The sequence below is a fragment of the Chelon labrosus genome (assembly GCF_963514085.1).
Source record: "Chelon labrosus genome assembly, chromosome: 2".
Taxonomy (NCBI): Eukaryota; Metazoa; Chordata; class Actinopteri; order Mugiliformes; family Mugilidae; genus Chelon; species Chelon labrosus.
In genome coordinates, this window is record NC_140338.1 from 12,560,809 (window position 1) to 12,582,948 (window position 22,140).

At 40.5% G+C, this 22,140-nt stretch overlaps 1 protein-coding gene across 2 annotated transcripts; it reads left to right on the forward strand.

Moving 5' to 3' along the window:
- Positions 1–1,018: 1,018 nt before the first annotated feature.
- Positions 1,019–16,128, forward strand: ppp1r12c (protein phosphatase 1, regulatory subunit 12C). Of its 2 annotated transcripts, none has more exons than XM_084555880.1 (20): positions 1,019–1,456; positions 2,791–2,965; positions 3,054–3,184; positions 3,583–3,701; positions 4,117–4,276; positions 4,406–4,550; positions 4,651–4,725; positions 4,801–4,880; positions 4,985–5,097; positions 5,209–5,276; positions 6,019–6,149; positions 6,296–6,383; positions 7,310–7,427; positions 9,077–9,189; positions 10,565–10,614; positions 10,999–11,038; positions 12,286–12,399; positions 12,684–12,734; positions 12,963–13,013; positions 14,885–16,128. In XM_084555880.1, the coding sequence occupies exons 1-20, from the start codon at positions 1,251–1,253 to the stop codon at positions 14,969–14,971; spliced, it is 2,115 nt and encodes a 704-aa protein (XP_084412006.1). In that variant the 5' UTR covers positions 1,019–1,250; the 3' UTR covers positions 14,972–16,128. The 2 variants fall into 2 exon arrangements, with proteins under 2 accessions (XP_084412006.1, XP_084412007.1); XM_084555881.1 differs by having other exon boundaries at positions 1,021–1,456; positions 12,286–12,390.
- The last annotated feature ends 6,012 nt before the right edge of the window (positions 16,129–22,140 follow it).

Below are 22,140 nucleotides of genomic sequence, written 5' to 3' on the forward strand. Positions count from 1 at the left end.
TCCAGTGTTCATATTTGCAGAATTCATTTAGATAAATTCAAATCAGTGAATCTGTGTGACCATTCTGGAGGTTCAGGACCATTGTCTTTGACTTTTTAAAGTCATCAGGAAGATCCAGAAAGTCAGATAGTTATTTGACCAACTTAAAAGTTAAACTGAATATCTGAACCATAATTTATCAAAGGCCTTCTACAGAACAGGTATTAAAATCCTTCCACACCTGGCATTAAAATGCTAGAAATAATTCAGACGTCAGATGACTAGTAGCAGTAAGTTAGCTGTTTGGCAACCACAGTTACCACTGTCTTGCTGCCTTTTCCTCCCTTCCTCTTTTTCTTTCAATTTTCTTTCCTTTTTCACTTTCAGAGAGAACTTCTTATTTTTGAACTATGTGCCAGTGTTTTAACTACTTTAAAGAGCCGTGCATGTGACGGGATTCAGTGTTCAGAGTTGTGTCAGGTTAGGGGCCCTTGGGGAGGTCGCCAACTCTAACTAAAAACATTGCCACATTGTCACTTCCGAAGCTGAAAGTCTGTCAGCCCTCGGGGAGAGGCCCTGACTGGCCTGGGGCTCTAAGCGGTTGCATGCCTTGCTTGTTGACAAGCTGCACCCCGTGTGTCCTCAGTACATAATGGGAGTGTTCACACTTGTCCTTCAAGCTGACTACTTGCTTTCGTCTCATGCTAATGCCAGATCTAAACAGGGCCAAAACAATCAGCAGCTTATTAAAAAAAAAAAGGTGATTTTTAACAATGACTCAGTCACATGTTAATCAGAGAGATGTTTCACAACCGGATGAATATTATAATAATAAATAATTTAATAAACACAAGATTAATCAATAAATCCTTAATAAAGTTATCAGAAAGTGTTACCAGTCGTGTTACCAGTCTCTATATACAATGGAGATTATTAGATCTACATGAATGTAACTAGGACGATGTGGAAGATGTATAACTTAAACATTAAGCTAAGAGAGAACAATAGCAGGAAGTACACAGTGATCATGGGTTATTTCTGTATTTCACTTCCGTACTGCGCAAGTCGTGGTGACGTCACACTGGCAGGCCCGTACGGCCCGTACACAGCCCTTGCGCGCTCCCAACGCTTTGCGTGCACGAGCCGAGGCTCCCTCCACATCCAGAGCAGAGCCCGAGAACCAGGAAGTGAAAGTATACACATGGAGGGTGTGTCTGTCCCTGCCACTGTATGTTTTATTTTTTAAAACACGGTCCTCCTCGGATAAATAAATGGGGGACTCGGCGAGGACCAAGCGGCGGGAGCAGCTAAAGCGCTGGGCCGGCTCCTGCACCGACAAGGCGTCGGACGTGCCCAGGCGGAGACGGCGGGGCGATGCCGGGGTCGGTGCAAGGGAGCCCGAGGCCGAACTCAACAACCCGCCGAAAGAAATCATCTCTGGGGACAGAGATGAGAGCAGTCCCACCTTCAGACGACGGTATGGAATCGTGTCCTGTCAAAGTGTTAAACGCCAACGGTCGGCTAACAGCCTGCTAGCATAGCTTAAACATCTTAAGCTATGCTAACGGAGGAATGTTGTGCGTGGGTTTGCACAGTGGGTGGACAAAATATTAGGAACAACATACAATAAAATGCAGGGTAGCTACTAAATTAAGTAACCCATCGTTAAGAAACGCTCCCATTGTGAATTTCTTTCTGTTTATGGTTGGTTGTTTCTGGGGTCAGAGTTAGCTTGCTAGCTAGCTAGCCAAGCGTCTCAGTTTGGTGAGGGTCTTCTTGTCCACTATTTTGTTCGCCCCTCATCTGACTCCTCTACTGTTTATAATATAGTTTGTAGCACTGCCATAATATACAATTATTGTAGTGGTTGTCTACAGTCATTATACTTAAATACAGGCAGTAAACATTTATTTTAATCATGAATAATGCGCCTCTGCTTATTGACGTTCAGTTTAATATGGCAGTCTATTACCTATCTGCCACATATTAGTGTATAAATGTTGATAATGAGTGGGTCCGCTCTGTTAGACCCTCTCCAACACATTAAAGGCGCAGTTGCGTTATAAACAAAAATGTATGGCTTCAAAAATGGCCGTAGTCGTGTTATTGTAAACAAACTCATTTTTCATAAAGGAGATACGACTCCAAATAGCAAGGGCAGGGTTGGGGGGAAAAAAGGGTCTTCATTTGATGACCTGATCTGATATCAATGCATAAAATGTTTTGATTGATTTAAAAACGTATATATGTGTGTGTATATATATATATATATATACCCTGGCAGGGAGCCCCTATTTCCTGTTGCAGACATCTCACTGCGCAACGAGATAAGTACATGTACAAGATGAAAACTAGAGGTGAAATATTGTGGGGGAAAAAACTCCAAATCCCCAAACCCTGGGGTTAACTGAAGTATCTCTAAATCAGTAGTGATTTGACTCGGGAGCTTCTAATTGGAATCGAATCGATTTGGGAAACCGGTAGCGATGCCCAGTCCGACTCCCTGTTCATTCAAAGTCTAAACTAACTTATTTCTCTCCTTAGAGCTCAAGCTCTCTCCATAAATAATTTAAAATACATCATACTCTGGTTGACATCTTTGGTCCATGATCCTTCTGCAAAAACTGCTCAGGGTGTATCCGCCGTTTGAACCAGACACTGATAGAGCAGTTTTTGTAAAGGAAAGCTTGAGGACTTGCCATCCCATCGGTTTTCCTCTCCATCTGTGTTGTAAGGTGTTTTTCTTTAAAACAGAGTAACACTTCCAGCAGCTGGCCAGTGAAATGATGTAGCTGTATCTTCTGTCTTTAGGAAAGGGGTGAGGTTTGACAGGGCTGCTGAGTTCCTGGCTGCCTGTGCCAGCGGGGACACCGAGGAGGCCCAGGTCCTGCTGGAGGAGGCCAAAGAAACCAAACTGAGGAATGGGGACGAAGTGGTTGAAATTATAAACTGTTCCAACGCAGACGGAATCACAGCCCTACACCAGGTGACTAATTTCCCCCCACCTGTGCTTTCATTGGGAGCGTTGGCCGATGAACTAGCATTTTAACTTTTTGTTCTTTTCTTCTACGCAGTCTTGTATAGACGGCAGCATGGAAATGGTGATCTTCCTTTTGGAGCACGGTGCCAGCGTGAACCAGGTTGACAGTGAGGAATGGACGCCGCTGCATGTTGCTGCCTCCTGCGGCTACCGTGACATTGCAGAGTGTGTAGTATATGCTTCAACAGTTTGCTTCACATCTGTGCGATAGAGTAGTCTTTGCCACTGTTGGGATGTCAGAATGCAGCGTGGGTGCCAGAGTATTTGTGCGTTCAACAATACTAACATTGTTGTTGTGTTTGGCAGGACAACAAGTCAGCTAAAGCATGAGTGGGCTGGGTTGGCACACACGCATGCAGCTCAAAAGATTTTTAAAATTGATGCACTTTATTTTACTATAGCCTCAGTAAATTACACTTTTTTTATTTATTTATTTTTTTTAAATCTCACTCTGTTGGATGAATGTGTCTGCATCCCAAATACTGACAGTGTGATACGATTAATAGTTCTCTTGTCCGTCTGGAGTTAAATGGATTTCCACGTTGTCCCTTTTTGTTTGTTAGATACCTTTTGCAGAAGGGTGCATCTCTTTCTGCTGTGAACTGTGACGGTGATGTTCCTCTGGACATTGCCCTGGATGAGGCCACTGAGTCCCTTCTTCAGGACTACACTCTGAGACAGGGTGAGTGATGTGCTTTGACCAAAACCGGTCTCATAATTTTGTTTTTGCGCAGTTGGGACCAAATTAAAAATGTTAATTTCTGTGCGTGGAGCTAAAGATTTTTATTCAACTAAACGCTTTGTGGTTATACAACTAAATGTTTTTTTTGTACGTGTGATAACTTTCATAGCTATTCGTAGCAAACGCCTGAGCTTTTGCCTCACGTCATTAACAAAAATAGAAGTAGCCCACGTTTGTAATGAACAGCCAACACTTACATATAACCAAACCTTACATGTATGACAGACCATGAAGAAACATAAAAGGCCACCTTTAAGAAACACCTTCAGACCTGGATACCATTATTAACCAAATAGACTGTGTGTTCCTCCTAGCGTGGACACAGATGAATAAAGGGACATACGTATTTGTCTAGGTGTGGACTTAGAGGCAGCTAAGCGGCTTGAGGAAGAACAGATCATGACAGACGCCCGGACCTGGCTGATTGAAGGCCCTCCTGACGATATCCGACACCCAAAAACTGGAGCTACTCCACTGCATGTGGCTGCAGCTAAAGGCTACCTGGAGGCCCTGAAGTAAGCATTTTTCACTTTAATGAAGGAGAGGATAGATTTGTCAGAAGACTTGGCTGCTTTGTCTGTGTTTACGTTCACCTCGTCTCATGCAGTCCCTCCTGATCTGTTGTTGTCCTTTTGCTGTTCCAGGATACTGTGTCAGTGTGGGTTGGACGTGTCGGCTGTTGACTTTGACGGCTGGACGCCTCTCCATGCTGCAGCGCACTGGGGTCAGGAGGAGGCCTGCCGCGTTCTGGCTGAACAGCTGTGCAACATGGAGGCTCGCAGTAATGCGGTGAGGCCCAGAAACACGTGGAGAAGTCCCCCTCTTGCATCATGTATCTTTCAGTTTTCTTTCAATGTGATGTTTTGTTTTGTCTTGTTGAACTTGGCAGGGTCAGACGCCATTTGATGTAGCCGATGAAAGCGTTGAAGAGCTCCTGCAGGAGTTGTCACAGAAACAAGCCAATGTAAGCGAATGACTGTCTTGCTGAGTGAACTTGGAAGCTCTTATTTTCTTAATCTTGTCTCTTCCTGTCTCTCAGTGGCGTAATGAGCGGTCCATATCGGATTGGCAAAACCAACAAGGCTCCAATGCTGCAAACACACAAAACAAGCGGCGGAGGTTAATATGCATAAGATTACATTCTTTTTTTAATCATTTCTTCCAACGATTGAAAGACAGATTGTCCATCATTGTCAACATCTGCCTGCGTTTCTCGCCTTTAGGACGTCGGTGTGTAGAATGAGCAGCAAAGACAAGATGACCGTGCAAGATCAGTCAAAAGAGAGGGGCGTTTCAGGAGGCCTAGAGCTGAGCGAGGAGAAAGAGAGCAGCCCTGGTAAACTACTTTATCTAAATGTTAATGTAAATGTGTCATTGTGCCGATTCCAAAAATATATATACATAAATAAGATGTTAAGATGATAAAATGTTGGTTCTCAATTCACAGAAAGCTCCACAGTGTCCAGTCCAGACACCGAGAGTGTGACCACATCGACAGTCAGTCCTGCTGACAAGGTAACAATCCAGGATGTCACAGAGTAGCTTTCTTTCTCGTTAGGTTGTTCAGTGTAGGAAACTGGATGAGACAGAATTTGCTAGAATCTTGCTCACTGATCCAGTGAAAGAGACGTGTTTGATAATCTGTGCTCTTCAATGACAAATTAAGATAAATGTTTTGAATCCGTGATCTCTAAGTGTAACGTGGCAGTGCAAATTTCTGAGATCGTTTGGCTTTTGTGCAGCTGTCATGTCATCTATCTCTATCCACCAAACAGTCATAGCATTATGACCACTGTATGACCATCATACCACAGCGCATCTTTTGAGGTCTAGAGGAGTACATGCTTTGATGAGTCAGGGCTGTTTTGGTGGCAAAGGGCAGGGCTACACAACATTAGGAAGGAGGTCATAATGTTGTGACTAGTGACATACGTTTATAGGTTGGTTTTGGTGGCAAGGGGGCCACACAAAACAGTGGTTTTGGTGGCAAGCGGGCCTCCACAACATTGGGCTTATGTGGCTTATTGGTTTTTACAGAGAAGGAGCTATGAAAGTCAGAGAACAATATTATTACTGTTAGGAAAGGAGAAAAAAATGTCAAAACCAACAGTAGTAATACATTATGCCAGTGGAGATTTACACGTATCTCAAATCTGTTCAGTCTAAGACTTTGTCTACGCACCCAACGTTTCAGCAAAGGTTTAGCACACACCCATGCATCTGTCTGCCTTTTTGTCTTCTCTCTTGTGTCGTCTAGACACCAGAGGAGAAACAGGAGGAGGAGGAGGAGCAGGACAAGGCAAACCGCACTGCCAGAGTCCAGCCCACTCCTCAGACAAGAGACTCTGCAGCCGAGAGCCCCAACACTCCCAACGCTGACAGGCGCAAGTAAGAAACACTAATCGGGGACACGTTATTTACTCTGTACTTGTGTAATTCTGTAAAAATGTTATGCTGTTTACATTTTGATTTTATACAGATGCGTAGTTTATTAAATGGTCATGCACATTCAATAATAGATAATTATTCTACAGGTTCCAGGCTCCGGTCAGAGATGAGGAATCGGAGTCTCAGAGGAAAGCTCGCTCTCGGCTGTTGCGCCAGTCTCGACGCTCCACACAGGTACTTCTTACCGGAGAGTACTGTGTTCATTTTTAGGGCAGTAGACGCAGTAAGCCTATGGAGGGCTGTGTAGCTAAAACATGTGGATGGTGACAAGTTTCTGCTTGTTGAGCAGGTGTTTTTGTGGTTTTTTTACAGCACGTTACACACATGCCGGTTCATTAGGTACACTAGTGAAAACTAATGCATTCTAGTACAACAGTCCTGCACTAAATCCCTCTTCATGAACGTTGCAGTGTTCGGTTTATGTTGAAACAGTGTCAGAAAGGTGATGATTCAGCAAGACAATCATTTTGTGGAGCTGTTAAACTGGGTTGAATTAAACACTTAAGTGTTTCTGTTATTCACTATAGCCCACTGATTAAAATGGTGCTGTCAGAATAACATAAACGTGTCAGTACAACAGAATAGAATTCAATAGTACTACAAACTGAAAACACAGTTTGGTTTAGTGCATTGACGTACCTAATGAACTGATAATGATATTTCACTTCCCACCACTGCAACCTCTCTACTTTACTGCGCAATCTATGTGTGTGAAGAAAACTGATCTTTAACCATCAGTTAAACCTAAATGCATTTCCTGTGCAAAAAAATGTAACTTCCCGTTTGCTCTTTACACATCTAAACTATTTAGTTTGCCATCATCCACATAATTTAACAAAATTGTTCTGTCTGTGGCTTCGAATTATTAAAACTTAGGAAATCATATTTAAGCACGGTACGGTTGCAACGTGTTTATACTGCAGCCTGTGAATCTGAAGCTACAGCAGGTCGATCAGTTAGTCTCCTAAAACCAAACACTTCTTACTTTTCTGATTGTCACTTCGTTGGTTTAACGCTATTTATAATATGTGTGCAAAATGAAACATCCGAATCCGCTGCGGTGTTCTGAGTGGTTCTGTTTTTGCACTCGCTGCTCGCAGGGTGTTACGCTGACAGACCTTAAAGAAGCAGAGAAGAGTGTGCCCAAACCTGCTGATCCACCGCCTCGCAACATCCAGCCTGTCAGCCCCATCGTCACCGTCACGCCAGCTGAAAGAGGTGAGTGAGGATCAAATGCTTTAAAATAACTTTTTGCGGCCCCACAATGAACGTTTATTCGTGCTTCCACACAAATGGATGAAAAACTTCATTTCCAACTGTAACAAAGCGTTATTTTTGGGAGTCCAGGAAGCCACCACAATTGGTGGCAGATGTAGACACGTCAATCTGGAAATAGTGTTGCCAATACTTAGTTTGTTCCCCAAAGAGTGCTGACAGTTTATTTTCCAACTCCAAAATAGCTGCAGTAACCGCTAAAGATGAGCGATACATTGAATTATTAAGAGATGCCTAAATCTATGGCTGTGTTTCTGTTTCATGTTTGAGTTTAGCCAGTACACAAATAGGCGGAGTAACAGCTGCCATGGTTACCGGTACTAGCTCCAAGACCACGGCTAATAAACAAGAAAATATACCTCCCATTTTTTTTCTAGCGTCACCTTGCGTTAGGTTTAAAAACAATAGCTCCAAATTGATTTTCATTTAAAATATATATCGATTCACAAGACTGGTTTTGCATCTTTAGTGTTGTGACACATTGCAGCAAGATTAGTCCACGTGTGAAGCAAGATCCACAACACGATACAACTCGGAGAGCACAGCGAGGCCCGAAAGCAGATGTGTGAAAACCGAGAAGAGCTGCATAAAAGCAAAGCCTTTTTGACAGCATTGTTGATGAACCAATTGATCCCAGTTTCGTTTTCGTCCAACTTTCACGATTAGTTTTGTTAAAATCTCTTTCAAAACTAAGCAAAATGTGTTCAAACATATGTCGGAAATGTCTCCGTATGAGTTGATATTGAATTGAATGGAGGACTTCTTCAAAGGTCCAGCATCAGTTGTGCTCTTGTTTCTCGCCACTGTGCGGCTGGACACTCACTTCTGTTTACTACTGTATAAAGTTAAAACAAAATGCATGAAGCAGGTTTTGGGTGGGGTGCTTTCCTGGATAGTTTTGCTAAAGGAAATGAGCTTTTCTCACATGCTATAAGGGTCACCGCCGCTCATGAGAAGCGCTCCCTCTGCTCAGGGCGGATAGATCGAGCAGCTACCACGTGCTCGCACTCGGCGGCTTGTGCAGATAATCTGGTTAAGTTATCGTATTTGTGACACCCGTTCCTACACTCCACCCTTGTTTGTGTGTTGCAGCCTCCCCCCCCCTCTGATCTAGCTCACTGACATTGTGTGGTAAACTAGCCTGTCTGTGGTCTTAGCTTTAACCTGCAGCCTCTCGGAACGGGTTATTTGAAACATTCTCACAAATGCAAGCAACAATACAAATACGGAAGTATTTGCTCTTTTTTTTATTCGCCACAGAAGCCCGGGTTATTCTTAGCAAGGGTTTTGACTGGGTTTAAAAAGAAATGTGACTCTCTTGTTCAAGTCGATCCTCATTTAAAAGACATGATATCAGTTTTCAAATCTTTTAACTACACACCATTTCCTGCATCCTCTGTGAGGCTGGTTTTGCACGACTAGTCTTACAACATTGTCAATAATGGACCTGAAAATATCTTTTATAACTACGCAAAGATAGTTTCAGAATTGAAGCGTCTCCCAATTCGCAATCTTGTGCATCTGTTCTGGAAACCGGTAGCGATACCCAGCCCTGCTCACAACACCTCAAGGGCGTTTTCCTTGTTTTTCAGATACAGACCCCGTGAAGCAGGTGGACTCGGACGGCGATAAGTGTCTGGGAACGAGGGACAGGAGGAAAGGGAGGAAGGAAAGACGCTCTACTGGCATCGTTCATTTCGGAGAAGTAAGAGACGTCTTAAACTCTGCCCACTTCCTATAAAATAATAAGAAAAATCATTTTTACTGTAGGGCAGCACAGTGGTGAGGTGGTTAGCACTGATGTCTCACAGCGAGAAGGTCCCGGGTTCGAATCCATGGGCTGACTGCTAGTTAGGTTCATTGGTGATTCTAAATTGGCCGTAGGTGTGAATGTGAGTGTGAATGGTTGTCTGTCTCTCTGTGTTAGCCCTTAGATAGACTGGCGACCTGACCTCTCGCCCAATGACAGCTGGGATAGGCTCCAGCAGACCCCCGCGACCCTTAACAGGAATAAGCGGGTACAGAAGATGAATGAATGAATGAATGAATGAATGAATTTTTACTGTATTGATTCCACATGAGGAAATTCTTTCTCTGCATTGGACCCTCCCATTTGTTCCATTCTGGGGGATGTGAACCGCGGTCTTCTCTAACCATTATTACTCCCACAATTTTCCCCCTGAACAGCTTTACCGCTAACTTCTAGTTTCAACATGAAATTCATTCTCTTAGTTTCTTGTTGTTTGTATGTTTGTTGAGTACTGGAAGTAAGGGAGAGGACATATGAACCAGTTCCTCTTTATTGTGATGTAACTGGATGAGGTGATAAACACACTTTCAAGTGTTTCTGTTTTTAAGAAAGGGGAACTCTTGCAGGAATATATGAATAATTGAGTTTACCCTCTTAAATCACACACGCGAGCGGCGCCACTAGCATGGCACAGCAGGACTCAGCTCTTATCGTGTTTCTACTGAAGGAGAAAATATGTCTGCTTACAGTTGGATAGTCCTCCCAACTAATACGAGCCATTCAGCTCCAATATAGTTGCTCATCTGTTCTGGACTTATCATCTGGATGAACTATCATCTGGGATACCTGACTGTGGACAGCCAGGTATCCCATAATGCATTTCACTGGCATCAAATATGTGGTATTTCAATTACAGAATGACTGTAGTGCGTTCTCCGGGGAGTCAGTACTTCAGAGTCAGACTTGTCAAGTCCAAACTAGTGACTATGCATGTATCCGTTAGTATCAGGGCCGGGTGTCGCTACTGATTTCTTGAACTGATAATGATTCACAAAGACCCGATTTAATTATTTAGAGATATCTTCCTAGGATCTTCCTGACACATGGACTGATCTTGTTTTATGGTCTTGTCAGATTGGTAAAAAAACTCCAACTTAGGGATGCTCACATAGGAGTGATAACTGCAGGTTGAACACTGAGTAAATAAACGTTGAGTATTATTTTAAGTATTATTTTAAACGAGTAGTTTTATGTCATGTATGAACGATTCACATTAGAGTTTCTTAATTGTCTGATTATTCTCCTTAAACACGCGTTTGTTTTTTTCCAGAACGATGAGGATGCTCATCTGGATGATACAAACAGTAACAGCTCTTCCTAGTAAGTCTGTCACAGTTATTGTGTCTGTTAACCTTTTAATTCAGATTGGACGTTGAAGTGCTGGTCTGTTTTGCGCAGAGCTCGTGGGCGTGACAAGAGAACATGTCCAGAATGGATCAGAATTATATTTGATTTAATGTGATGTGTGAAAATACATGCTTATGTTTGCCTGTTCCTCATTTTTCTGTTGTTGTCACTTTCAATTCCTGCTCTTTAATGACTGTGTGGCTCCAGGAACACATAAAAAACTTTTTACTACATGAGAATACTTTCACCTTTATATAGAGCAGACCTCATGTACTGTATCTGAACTCAGTGTCTAGTTGGAGGATTCTCCGTCAGGTTTTTAAATGTTTCTTGTGTGTGTGTGTGTGTGTCCTGCAGTGGGAGTCAGCTGGGAGACTCGTCTGCTGACTACAGAACGGTACGTGTCTCTCACCCTCTTCTAACACATACCTGAAGAACACTCCTGAGGGCTGAAAGTTGCAGACAAATCCAGGCAGGAATAATAACCAACAGGCTCTTAGACTTTATTAATCCACAAGGGAAAATTGCTTGGTCACAGTAGCTTAGTTGCACATAAAAAAAAAAAACACTCTTGAGAACCACAAGTTAAAAGAAAGATAAAATAAAAATTAAGTAGGAAAATAAGACTAAAATAAAAATAAAATAAGATAAAAAATAAATAAGTAAAATAAGATTAAAAAAAAAAATCTAAAAATAAAGTAAGATAAAAATAAACTAAAAATAAAGTAAGATAAAAATAAAGTAAGATAAAAATAAACTAAAAGTAAGATAAAAAATAAACTAAAAATAAAGTGATAAGATAAAAATAAGATTAAAATAAAATAAAGATTTGAATAAAATAAAGATATAAGTTAAAATCTAGTAAAATAAGATAAAATAAAAATAAGACTAAAATAAAATAAGGTATAAATAAATAAAATAAGATAAAAATAAAATAAAAATTAAATGAAAATAAATAAAATAAGATAAAAATAAAATATAAGTAAAAATCTAGTAAAATAAAATGAAATAGTGTAAGGAAAAAATGTACACAATTGGCATATGAACAAATGTACAAGAAATGGAGACAGAAGTAGATATATATTATATACATGGGAAGGATTAATAATGTGCATTAATGTGCATTAACATAAATAACTTGGAGTTATCTGTTACAGAAAGGTGAGTTGTACAGCTGGGAGAAATGACCAGAAATGGGCTGAAATACATGAAACGTTTATTTTCAGTCATTTCTTTACAGGGAGTTTGAAATCACGGTTGCGAGTTGTGAAAATATATATTGTACGTGGTACTAACATGCCTCCAGAGTAATCGCAGTATCCGTATTGAAGTGCCTAGGGTCACACTAGGAATGACAGAGGAGCACAGTTTGACAAATGAAGAGATGGTGTATTTTTGATGTCCAATATCCTGATAACATCATCTTATCATACGCAATCAAACCTGATGTATCCTGTGTTTGTTCACACCTTTATTTTAAACTTGACACTTTTGATCATTTGAACATTCAGGACACGTTTTAAAATCACGTATGAACCGACGCTTAGTAGTTCTAGGCAGCTCCTCTGTCCATAATCCTGTTAAAGGGTTTATTTGTGCACTTTTATCCTCAGCTGACATTTTGACCTGTGTGTCTCCCCCTAGCTGTACTTCAAGGTACTGCAGGACAACCTGTCCATGAAGGACAAGCTGCAGGAGATGGAGCTGCTGCTCAGCCAGAACAAAGTGGAGCTGGAGAGACTCCGACAGGTTCGGCAGGTTTGCTGATCTCTCTGACCTTTAACTGTGCTTGTTTGTGTCTGTGGTCTTGTTTTTGTTGAGTTGTGGGGGCCGAGGATACGAACACTGGATGGCACAGAGTTATTTTTTTTTTTTTTTATCAGTGTTAAAACTTAAGGTTACAAGCATGTTTCTTGAACTCCTCGAAAAACAAGATAGTTGTTCATATTTCTGTCACATTTCTAGTATTAAGTGCAGCTGTGTGGTTGTCCAGTCATCTGTGTAAACTGGTTGATAATTAATTCTGTTTCTCTGTGTGGCAGAGTCAGGAGAGCAGCACGGACAGACCGGCCCTGCTGGAGCTGGAGAGATTTGTAAGTCTGCTCTTTCACCGAGCTGTTATGAAACTTAATTTCCCCCGACTTAATTTTCTCGAGGTGTGACTCTGGCACCGACGATTCTCTGCATGTACTGCAAACTTGCAAGGCGTGAAAAAAAATATATACGGCGGTGCATTGTCTTTGTCACAGTTCATAAGAGCGTGTGAAATGTTTGGCCCTCTCCGCTTCAGTCAGCTTGATGGTCGCTGTTGTGTTTCACAGGAAAAATTGGCACTCCAGAGGAGAGCAGTGGAACTGGAGGACGAGCTCAAGGTACAGGAGTTGACTTTAACTGTAGCTGTGTTTACAGAGACTCTAGTATTTTACTGATGATCAGAGTAAAACTGCCTCATGTTACCACCTCAGTCAGAACAGACTCAGGTGATCAGAAGGAGTTTCCAGGAGGGACAGAAACATGGAGGTGGAAAAACAACCAGTTGTTCAAACGAGTGCAGAATCCAAGTGGACGGCAACGTTTAAAATATAGAGACATCTTGGTCTTCTTCTGCTGAATCAATTCAGTGTTGAAGATAGAGTTGGGGAAAATGTTGTTCTTCTTGTTTTTCTCCTTCTCTTACTCCTTGTTTTTCCTACTCCTCCTTCTTCAAGTCATCCTCCATGCTTCTCAATCTCCTTCTCCTCCTTGTTTTTCTTCTTCTCTTCCTTCTCTTACTCCTTGTTTTTCCTTCTTCTCCTTCCTCATGTCATCCTCCTCCTTATTTTTCTCCATCTTCTCCTTCTCCCTTGTTCTTTTCTTCCTTCTCTTACTCATTGTTTTTCTCCTTCTTGTTCTTCATGTCATCTTCCTCCTTGTTTTTCTCCATCTCCTCCTCCTCCTTCTTCTCCTCTTCCTTCTCTTACTCATTGTTTTTCCTACTTCTCCTTCCTCAAGTCATCATCCTCCATGCTTTTCTCACTCTTCTTCTCCTTGTTTTTCTTTTTCTCTTCCTTCTTGTGCTCATTATCCTTTCTCCTTCTCCTGCCTTGTGTCGTCCTCCTCCTTATTTTTCTCCATCTTCTCCTCCTTCTCCTTCCTCATGTCATCCTCCTCTTTATTTTTCTCCATCTTCTCCTTCTCCTTGTTCATCTCTTCCTTCTCTTACTCATTGTTTTTCTCCTTCTTGTTCTTCGTGTCATCTTCCTCCTTGTTTTCCTCCTTCTTCTCCTCTTCCTTCTCTTACTCATTGTTTTTCCTACTTCTCCTTCCTCAAGTCATCCTCCTCCATGCTTTTCTCACTCTTCTTCTCCCTGTTTTTCTTTTTCTCTTCCTTCTCATACTCATCTTTTCTCCTTCTCCTGCCTTGTGTCGTCCTCCTCCTTATTTTTCTCCATCTTCTCCTTCTCCTTGTTCTTCTCTTCCTTCTCCTACTCATTGTTTTTTCTCCTTCTCCTTCCTCGGTTCACCCTCCTCCTTGTTTATCTCCATCTTCTTCTCCTCCTTGGTTTCCTTCTTCATGCCATCATTCTTCTTCTCCTCCACCTTTATTTCATCATTCATCCTTCTTCTTCTTCTAATCTTCTTATCCTCCTTCTCCTCCCTTCTTCTCAGGTGGGGGGGGTTATGACATGATAAGGAGTTATCATGTCATAACCCCCCCCACCTGAGTTTCTTCACCTCCTCCACCTCCTCCTTGTTCTTCTTCATGTCATCCTTCTCCTCCCCCCCTCTCCGTTGATCTTCTCTTCCTCCTTCTCCTTCCTCATGTCATCAACCTAAACCTTGGGTTTCTCCACCTTTTCCTTCTCCTCCTCCTTGTTCTCCTTCATGTCATCCTCTTCCTTCTTCTCGCCCTCTCTCTTGATCTTCCTCCATGTCATCCTCTTCCATCTTCTTCTTCAGTTTTATTTCCAGCAGATTTGATACTCCGCAGCAGCAGAACCACTGAAGACTGAGTTCACAGTGTGAACACGTTTATCTGTTCTCATCATTTTAGTTGGCGTCCGTAGAGACGGTAACAGAATGACTATGTATATATACAGTATTTGCCTTCAGATAGCCATGAGCTAATCTTAAAGTCTTGTGGCTCGCTACAGGAGAGATGTTAGCGTGACCCTTAGAGCCACAAATGAAGCGTGAATATTTATAAGACGCGAGAGTGTAAAAAGCTAACAGCACCCTTCGGTCGTTCGTTTCATGTCTGTAGGTTCTGGGGGACCTCAGAGCTGACAACCAGAGGCTCAAGGACGAGAACGCCGCCCTCATTCGAGTCATCAGCAAACTCTCAAGATGAACCTGGGAAGAAATGGAAAAAAAAACACAACCCTACATGGTGATAAAAAGTATTACAGGACATTTCTTGTTCGCGACTCGGACGACACAAACCGGAACGAGAGACGCAGCATCGCACACCACATTCAACAATAACTGGAGCTACGTAGAGATTTCAGGGGTATTGCCTGTGTTAGGGCCTTTATGTTTTTGGCAGATCTACTGTATAACAAGCTGGACTGCACCTCCTGTGGACGGACGGGACGTTCCTGTCCACTTTTATATTTTTATTGTCGTATTTTTTTAACTGGAATATTTTCATGTGCTTTGCTCCAGTGATACTTTGTATAAAATCTGTATTAGGAGACTTAAAGCCATGCACAGTGAGAACTCACAGTCGTGTTTTAGATTAGCTTTTCTGCTGAAGGGGTGGAGGAATTACATATAAAAAAAAGAAAAAAAAAAAAGAACAAGTCTTAAATGTGCCAAAAACCCCGCCCGCCAGTTTTTTTTTTTTTTTTTTTTTTTTTTTTTTTGTTGCATGTGCTTTGGGGAAAACTCCAGGTGGTCAGTGTTGTTTCTCAGGACGAGTCTTGAGTCGATGCTTTCTGTTTTTAGCTGGCTGCTGTAAAGGTGGACCAAAATCTGCATGCTCTTTTTTTTTTTTTTTTTTTTTTTTTTCTCTCTCCCTCCCCTGCTCCTCTGAATGTATATTTAACATGTATATTTATGTACAGGGGCCGTCTGTCCGGAGTCATGGAGCGTTTTTTTGTTTCTTTTTCTTTTTTCCGGGGGGCGCTAAACGTCCAGTGCAGCTCGCGGTCAGATGGGGCTTTTGTTACAAATGTGAGATCATTTTTCGGGAGGTTGTGGAGAACGCATGCTCTAACATTAGTACTGTAGTCATTTTCGCTTTGCAATTGTTTTGACCTCTGAAAGCAGCGACCCCTGAGTTTAAGTATTCACCCTGTGACGGACAGCTGTTGTTCAGACAGACAGGCCAGATGGGTCAACTCTTGAATGTTTACTTCAGTTTTTAAGAAAAGAAAAGAAAAGAAATGCATGTCAAATTGTATTTTGATGCCGTGCCTTTACATTTGTAAGTAATATTTCTATTTTGCTTTGGCAGCGTACACTGTTGAGTATAAAATACAGTATGGGCATAAATGATTCAGGATCCCTGTCGCTTCTTTTTTTTTTTCTATTTTGCTGCTGAATTTTATCCCCAAAAACTTTATATTTACTAAGATAATCCTTCAGTTTATCCCCCAGTGGGGAAATAAGCAGTGTTACTGCAGCATATGGTTAAGGACAGTTGACAAGACTAATGATAGTAAACATAAAATAGCACAAAACTAGCTTATTAAATATAACATTAGTTCTGCATATGTGGTTTACTGGTAGCAGACTTGGTTGTGCAGACTCACAGCAGCAGCAGGAAGGAAGGACCTGTGGTAACGCTCTTTCACACAGCACGGGTGAAGCACGCTGGAGCTGTTATAGCCCTAGTTTTCTATCAGCGATGACCGCTTTGTTTCCATCATCCGATAACCCACCATCTACAGTTAATTATATATATACAAATATATATACGTATATACACATAACAAAATAATACTACCATTGCAGAGTCTGTCCACAAGAGGGCGCTGAGGTCGACACCGTTCCTTGCTCACTATGTATCTCCTTTAAAAATGCAGAGCATCTAGTTATTGGTTTAAAACTGATCTGGATCTTGATCTGGTATTGTTTGGACTCAGCTTACATTTAACATTTTTGATGAATTACTTTAAATGTTGGTGATGACAGTTTAAATCTCATGTCACACTGGGTTGGATTGTGCCTATAAAATTGTTGGAGAAAACCATTTTTTTCTGCACAATGAATTCCTATAAATGCACACTTGAACCTGAAGTCCAGAAGTTTACATTCACCTCAGCCAATATATTTAAACTCAGTTTCTTCCACTTTCCTGACATTTAATCCTAAAGTAGTAAACCTTAGTGAACCAGATGCCTCTAAAGTAAGGACATCATTTCCTGTTCACACTCAACTGTATGTAAACTTCTGAGCCACTGGAATTGTGATATGGTCAATGGTATAAGTGAAATAACCAATTACCTGTTTAACAAATAAAGTACACTTCCCAAAGCTATAGTTTGTTAGTATGAAATAAATGTAGTGGTTTATGGTTTCAACCAGAGCCATAGAGAGAGAGAGTTGCGACACTCTTTGATGTCGCCGCTATGGCTGTCACGTGGTTCATGTAAACCCAATTAGTTCCTAAACATACGCTGGCTGTCATGTTCTTCTATGGGACAGACAGCAGCGATTGCATTATTGAACGGTAAATATAAAATAAAACACACACCCAAGTACTTTTTCAGCTGTTATTATATTATTGCATTTTTGTTAATGTCAGTTTTGCATTTGGAGAGGCAGGGTGACAACGAAAAACTTATATTACTTAGATAAGTTTTAGGCTACATTTTTGGAGGGAAAAGCTTAGTGTTCATGTTCGCATGGGTAGTAGCACTGGCTTTAGAGGCTCTAACTTAACTTTTCCATATCATTCATCTGATGGAAGACGTCTCATGATATTCATTTGAGCACAACTGGGCTGTATTAGGCTATTGATTCCCGTGATTTTGCTTATAAATTCCGATTCAGCTATTAGCCTACCTTCGTGATAACGCAAAGAGGTCTGCCATGGCGGTCCGAGTGGCCACCCCCAGGAAACATGATCATGTTAAGACTAAGAATGTATATTTTAAGATTAAGCCATGCACATATTATCAAAACTACAACAGAATAAAAATGAATTTACGCTTTTATGTTTGTTAAAAGTTGCTATAAAGGTGGTAGCGATTCATTACCGAATTACCTTCACAGCAGGGGAAGTCGCGCTGGCTAATTAGCTAGCAGGCAATGCTAGAAAATTGGTTGAAACAACCAAGATAAAATATAAATAATTACGCTGTGCATAATGAAGACCAGTATAAGCATCGCAAAGGGCCCCTGATACAATATAGACAGTTGACAATTCAAAAGAGGTCGATATTTCAGCAATTTACCTCTGGAACAACTCGATGCGCAGCAATGTAAGTGAATGAGGTCCAACGCCCAAATGTGGAAGTAGGCGGTTAAAAGCGCCGCCATTGTTTTTTACAACGGAGGTCTATGGGAGTGTCGCAACTCTCTATCTCTATGGCTCTGGTTTCAACCACACTGCCTGGCCAGTTTTATATTTTGCTGTTTTCCACATGATTTTAAAGAAACAAAAAAAAAGAAAACTGCCTGTTTCCACAGATTAATTCCACTACACCCTTATAGTACACAACCTCTGGATGTCACCCAGGAAATATCAGGTCATACTGATGTGGAATTTCAAAATAAAAGCCCCTTAAATTGATCTATATTTAATATTAAACCGCCATCAAAAGCTATTTTCCTGTTTTTCATTAAGAAACTGCAATAAGTAATAATACTGTTTTCTTAACAGTGAATGTACAAAAACAGCTGTAAGAATGATTTTCAAAACACAACCGGTTAAATGCCAGTTTGATTACTTAAAACGAAACCGTTGTAAAAAATGTGGTTATAATACGACTTAATGTGACATTTTTTGTCCACTAAGGTCACAAGCAAAGTAGTAAGTAGTAAATTTTAAATCTGATGCTACACAAAAACTAATAATGCATCAAAGAAAATATTTTAATAATCTTGGTTGTATCCAAGTCTGATTTGAAATAGATGCAACATTAGCTTTTTGGGGGCAACAACATTAGCTTTTTTAATTTTTAATTTTTTTTTAACAGCCCTGCTTTAAATCTCCATAGTGTTCAGCGTTAATTTAAAATAAATGAAAGCTGTTGGTTCAACTGTGTTTGCATTTTGGAGGCTGTGCCACGAGGGGCAGTAGGGGGCACTGTTCCCCCGACTTCATTCACTGTGCATTCATTCTCAACTGCATGAAGTCATAGTTTTCTCCACCATCATCATCATCCTCATCATCATCTAAAGATGGCATCATCACCTCAGCACCTCCACTAACAGACTGCAGCTCTTCTACAATACATTTTCTACAGAAGTGAACTTCCTTTGGAAAACTTCCATTCAGCTGTGTAGCATTAACGTTGTAATTGTGTGCATGCTAATGTAATTATTTGGTATGCTATATTGACTTACAGTGCTGCTTGAAAATATTTCAGCCCCTCAGAGTTTACTGCATTTCATCATTAAAGTGACTCAATAAAAAAATGACATGACAAAAAATTATTATTGATTCTATCATGCAGTTTGGAATATTCAGAACTCAGAACTTAATTAAAATAATTAAAAATATGTGGAAACCTTATGTTTTGATGTGTTTTTTATTATTATTTGTTGTGGGTTTGACAAAAACATTCATCCACTCATTAATTCACTCATTCATTCATTGTCTGTAGGTGGCTAGAGGGTTACCCTGTTGATGTCTGCAGCTTCGTCCAGCACGCAATGGACAAAGGTTATTTTGACCAATACGGTAAGGACAGGCTGCTAGTCCATCACAGGGCCACACAGAGACATACTGGATAAAAAGATATTTCACCCACTCTGGACGGACAATATTTCACACTCACATTCACACTCACATTCACACTCACGTCCAACGCAAAATGACAAAACCAAAAGACAAGAAATGGGGGCTTGGCTAAATAAAGGGTGTTCACAGTGACATGTGTGTCCTTGGACACAATGTTAATCACTATAAAACCATGCCGCCCTTTAAACGAAACAAGACAAACACAAAAAACAAGAATGGGGAGGAAGGATGGATTGGACAGTAGGTGTGGCAGAGGTCAGAGGTCAGGTCCATGAAGTTCTCTTGAAGAGGTTGAGGAATCACTTCTTCAGAGATTTCTTTTTTGTTTTTGTCGGTGCCTCCTCCAGTTGGGTTAGGGTTAGGGTTTTCCTCCTCCACCTTCTTCTCTAGGGCCTCCTTCATAGGCTGCAAATGCCGCTGGAGGTCGGACTTTTCCTGGTTCCATTGTTTTCGTTGGTTTTCCAGGTCCTCCTGCACCTTGATTGCGGCAGCCTTCATAGTGGACTTTATCACTAGGGTCTTGGCCATGCAATGGAGCCTTTCCTCCTCCCACTGGTGTTGTTGATCTTCCTTCTGTTTTTGCAGGAGGGCCAGTGCTGATTTAGCTGATTTTGTCATTAAATCAATCAATCAGTCAGCCAATCAATCGATTTTATATTGTCTTTCAAAACTCGATGTAAAACCTTTCTGTTTCACACAAAAAGTCACACAAAAGTAAATCCTGCAATGCGACTCTTTCTGGGACTGGCTTAATTGTTATCGCAAAGGAAAATTAAAGAAAGGTAATCAGTTGCAAATCTCGTCGGCAAAGTCTGCTAGCTCTCTCTCTACACTGTAAAATGCAATATTAATGCTGACTTGCATTTAATTGTTCACTTAACTATTTGGCGAAAGTATTTACATCTTAATGGTTTTTTTCAAGTAACACTTAATTGCAGGGTGAAGAAAGCAATTTACTTCATAATTCCAAGGTAAGGTCACTTACAAGAACCAAGTAAAGGAAGCAAGACATTACGACACCAGTTGGAGGCGGCAATGAGCATGTTTGTGCACGAAGCAGAAAAAGAAGAAGAGTGCTAATCATGTAAATAACCTACAGACAGTTCACAACTTGGTTGGTACTGGAGAGATGCTGCATTATTTCGACTAGACAAGGAAATATTTGATTATCTTCCCGGAAATCGCTGTGGTAAGCTATTAAGCAAAATCTTCTCTTGATTTGAGCAGAAAGTTTGGTATGTTTTTCTGTAACCATCTTCCAAACCTCACTTTGGCTGTTGTACTTTTTGATTTGGTGTTTGTTTGTTTCTTAGGTTGTGAGCGCAAAGAGTATGGCTAAAAAAGAAAATTATAATTTGGCTCGTTGGCCCAGTCCAAATAAAGGAGATGTTTGAGAACTGAAACTAACGGACCTGGGCAGAGGCATATCTGATAGACCAGTCTACAACTAGACTTGGCTTCTATGATGTGTAGGCAATAGAAAATGTCTTTACATGTTTTTTTTATTATTATTTACAAAGTACTGACTTTTGTACATATGTCATGTCATGTTTTAGACATTTGAGATGTCCTGCTTGTGATTTTGTCAGTGGTATTTTTTTGTTTTTTTTTACACTAATGAATCCAAATGTTTTGGAAAAGATGGTTCTGTATGTAACAAAACAGATTTTGTTTCATACACTGTATTGTGTGTTTAATATGGGTCAGTTTATGGAAATGCTCAGGTCAGTTTAAGACAGAATTCTTAATATAATTTCTGCGGTCACATTCATGTCAATATTTGAAATTTAACTGGTAAATTTGAGTTTTTTTTCTGCCTTTCAAGCAGGAATAAAGAAGTGCTGAACTTTGAACTACTGTATATCATTGTGTTGAAATCTTATGTAACTGTAAATGTGATTTTAAAATAGAGCCTGGTTTTCATTTATTTGAAGTATACAAGCAACACTTACTTATTTGAAGGCAATCGTTTTGCGTTGAAGTTAAGATCAATTACTGTTCAAGTAAATATAACTGAGATTGTAAGTTTCAGGAACTTCAATACATGTGTTGTGTTTTAATAAACACACAGTATACTTGACTTGTGATGACCATGTTAGGTGAAATAGGAATTCTCAGTAGTGTAAGTGCACTACACTAAGTAAGCATTTGTTAGGCCAACTTCAATACATGTGTTGTGTTTAATCAACACACATTATACTTTACTTGTAATTGCCTAGTTAGGTAAAACACTGTAAGTGAACTACACTAAGTAAGCATTTGTTTGCACAACTTGCAATTCCTAGTCCAGATTAGTCTGTAATTTCAAGGCAATCGGTTTGCATGTTTTTTTTAAGTAATGTTTACTTATTAGATTTTGCAGTGTATATACTGTATTTATGTATATACTGTACGTTTCAAGAGCTAGTTTTATTTGTTAGCCAGATATTTGAGGGAGCTAATGCGCTCACTTTCCATCATCGAGGTATAGGCAGAAATATGATCACAGTCAGGTACACATAGATTTAACACTGGCACATTATTTTGTTGATTTAGCTGAAGATTAAAATCTGATTACATTTCAATTAAAGTGCAGACTCATTTCCAGTTTTAATTTAACGATCTCT

Bases quoted from the DNA above. Each gene is read 5' to 3' on its own strand.
- ppp1r12c (XM_084555880.1), top strand. From the start codon at position 1,251: ATGGGGGACTCGGCGAGGACCAAGCGGCGGGAGCAGCTAAAGCGCTGG. The intron at 9,190-10,564 runs GTAAGAGACGTC...GTTTTTTTCCAG, and splicing joins GCATCGTTCATTTCGGAGAA to AACGATGAGGATGCTCATCT. The intron at 11,039-12,285 runs GTACGTGTCTCT...GTCTCCCCCTAG, and splicing joins CGTCTGCTGACTACAGAACG to CTGTACTTCAAGGTACTGCA.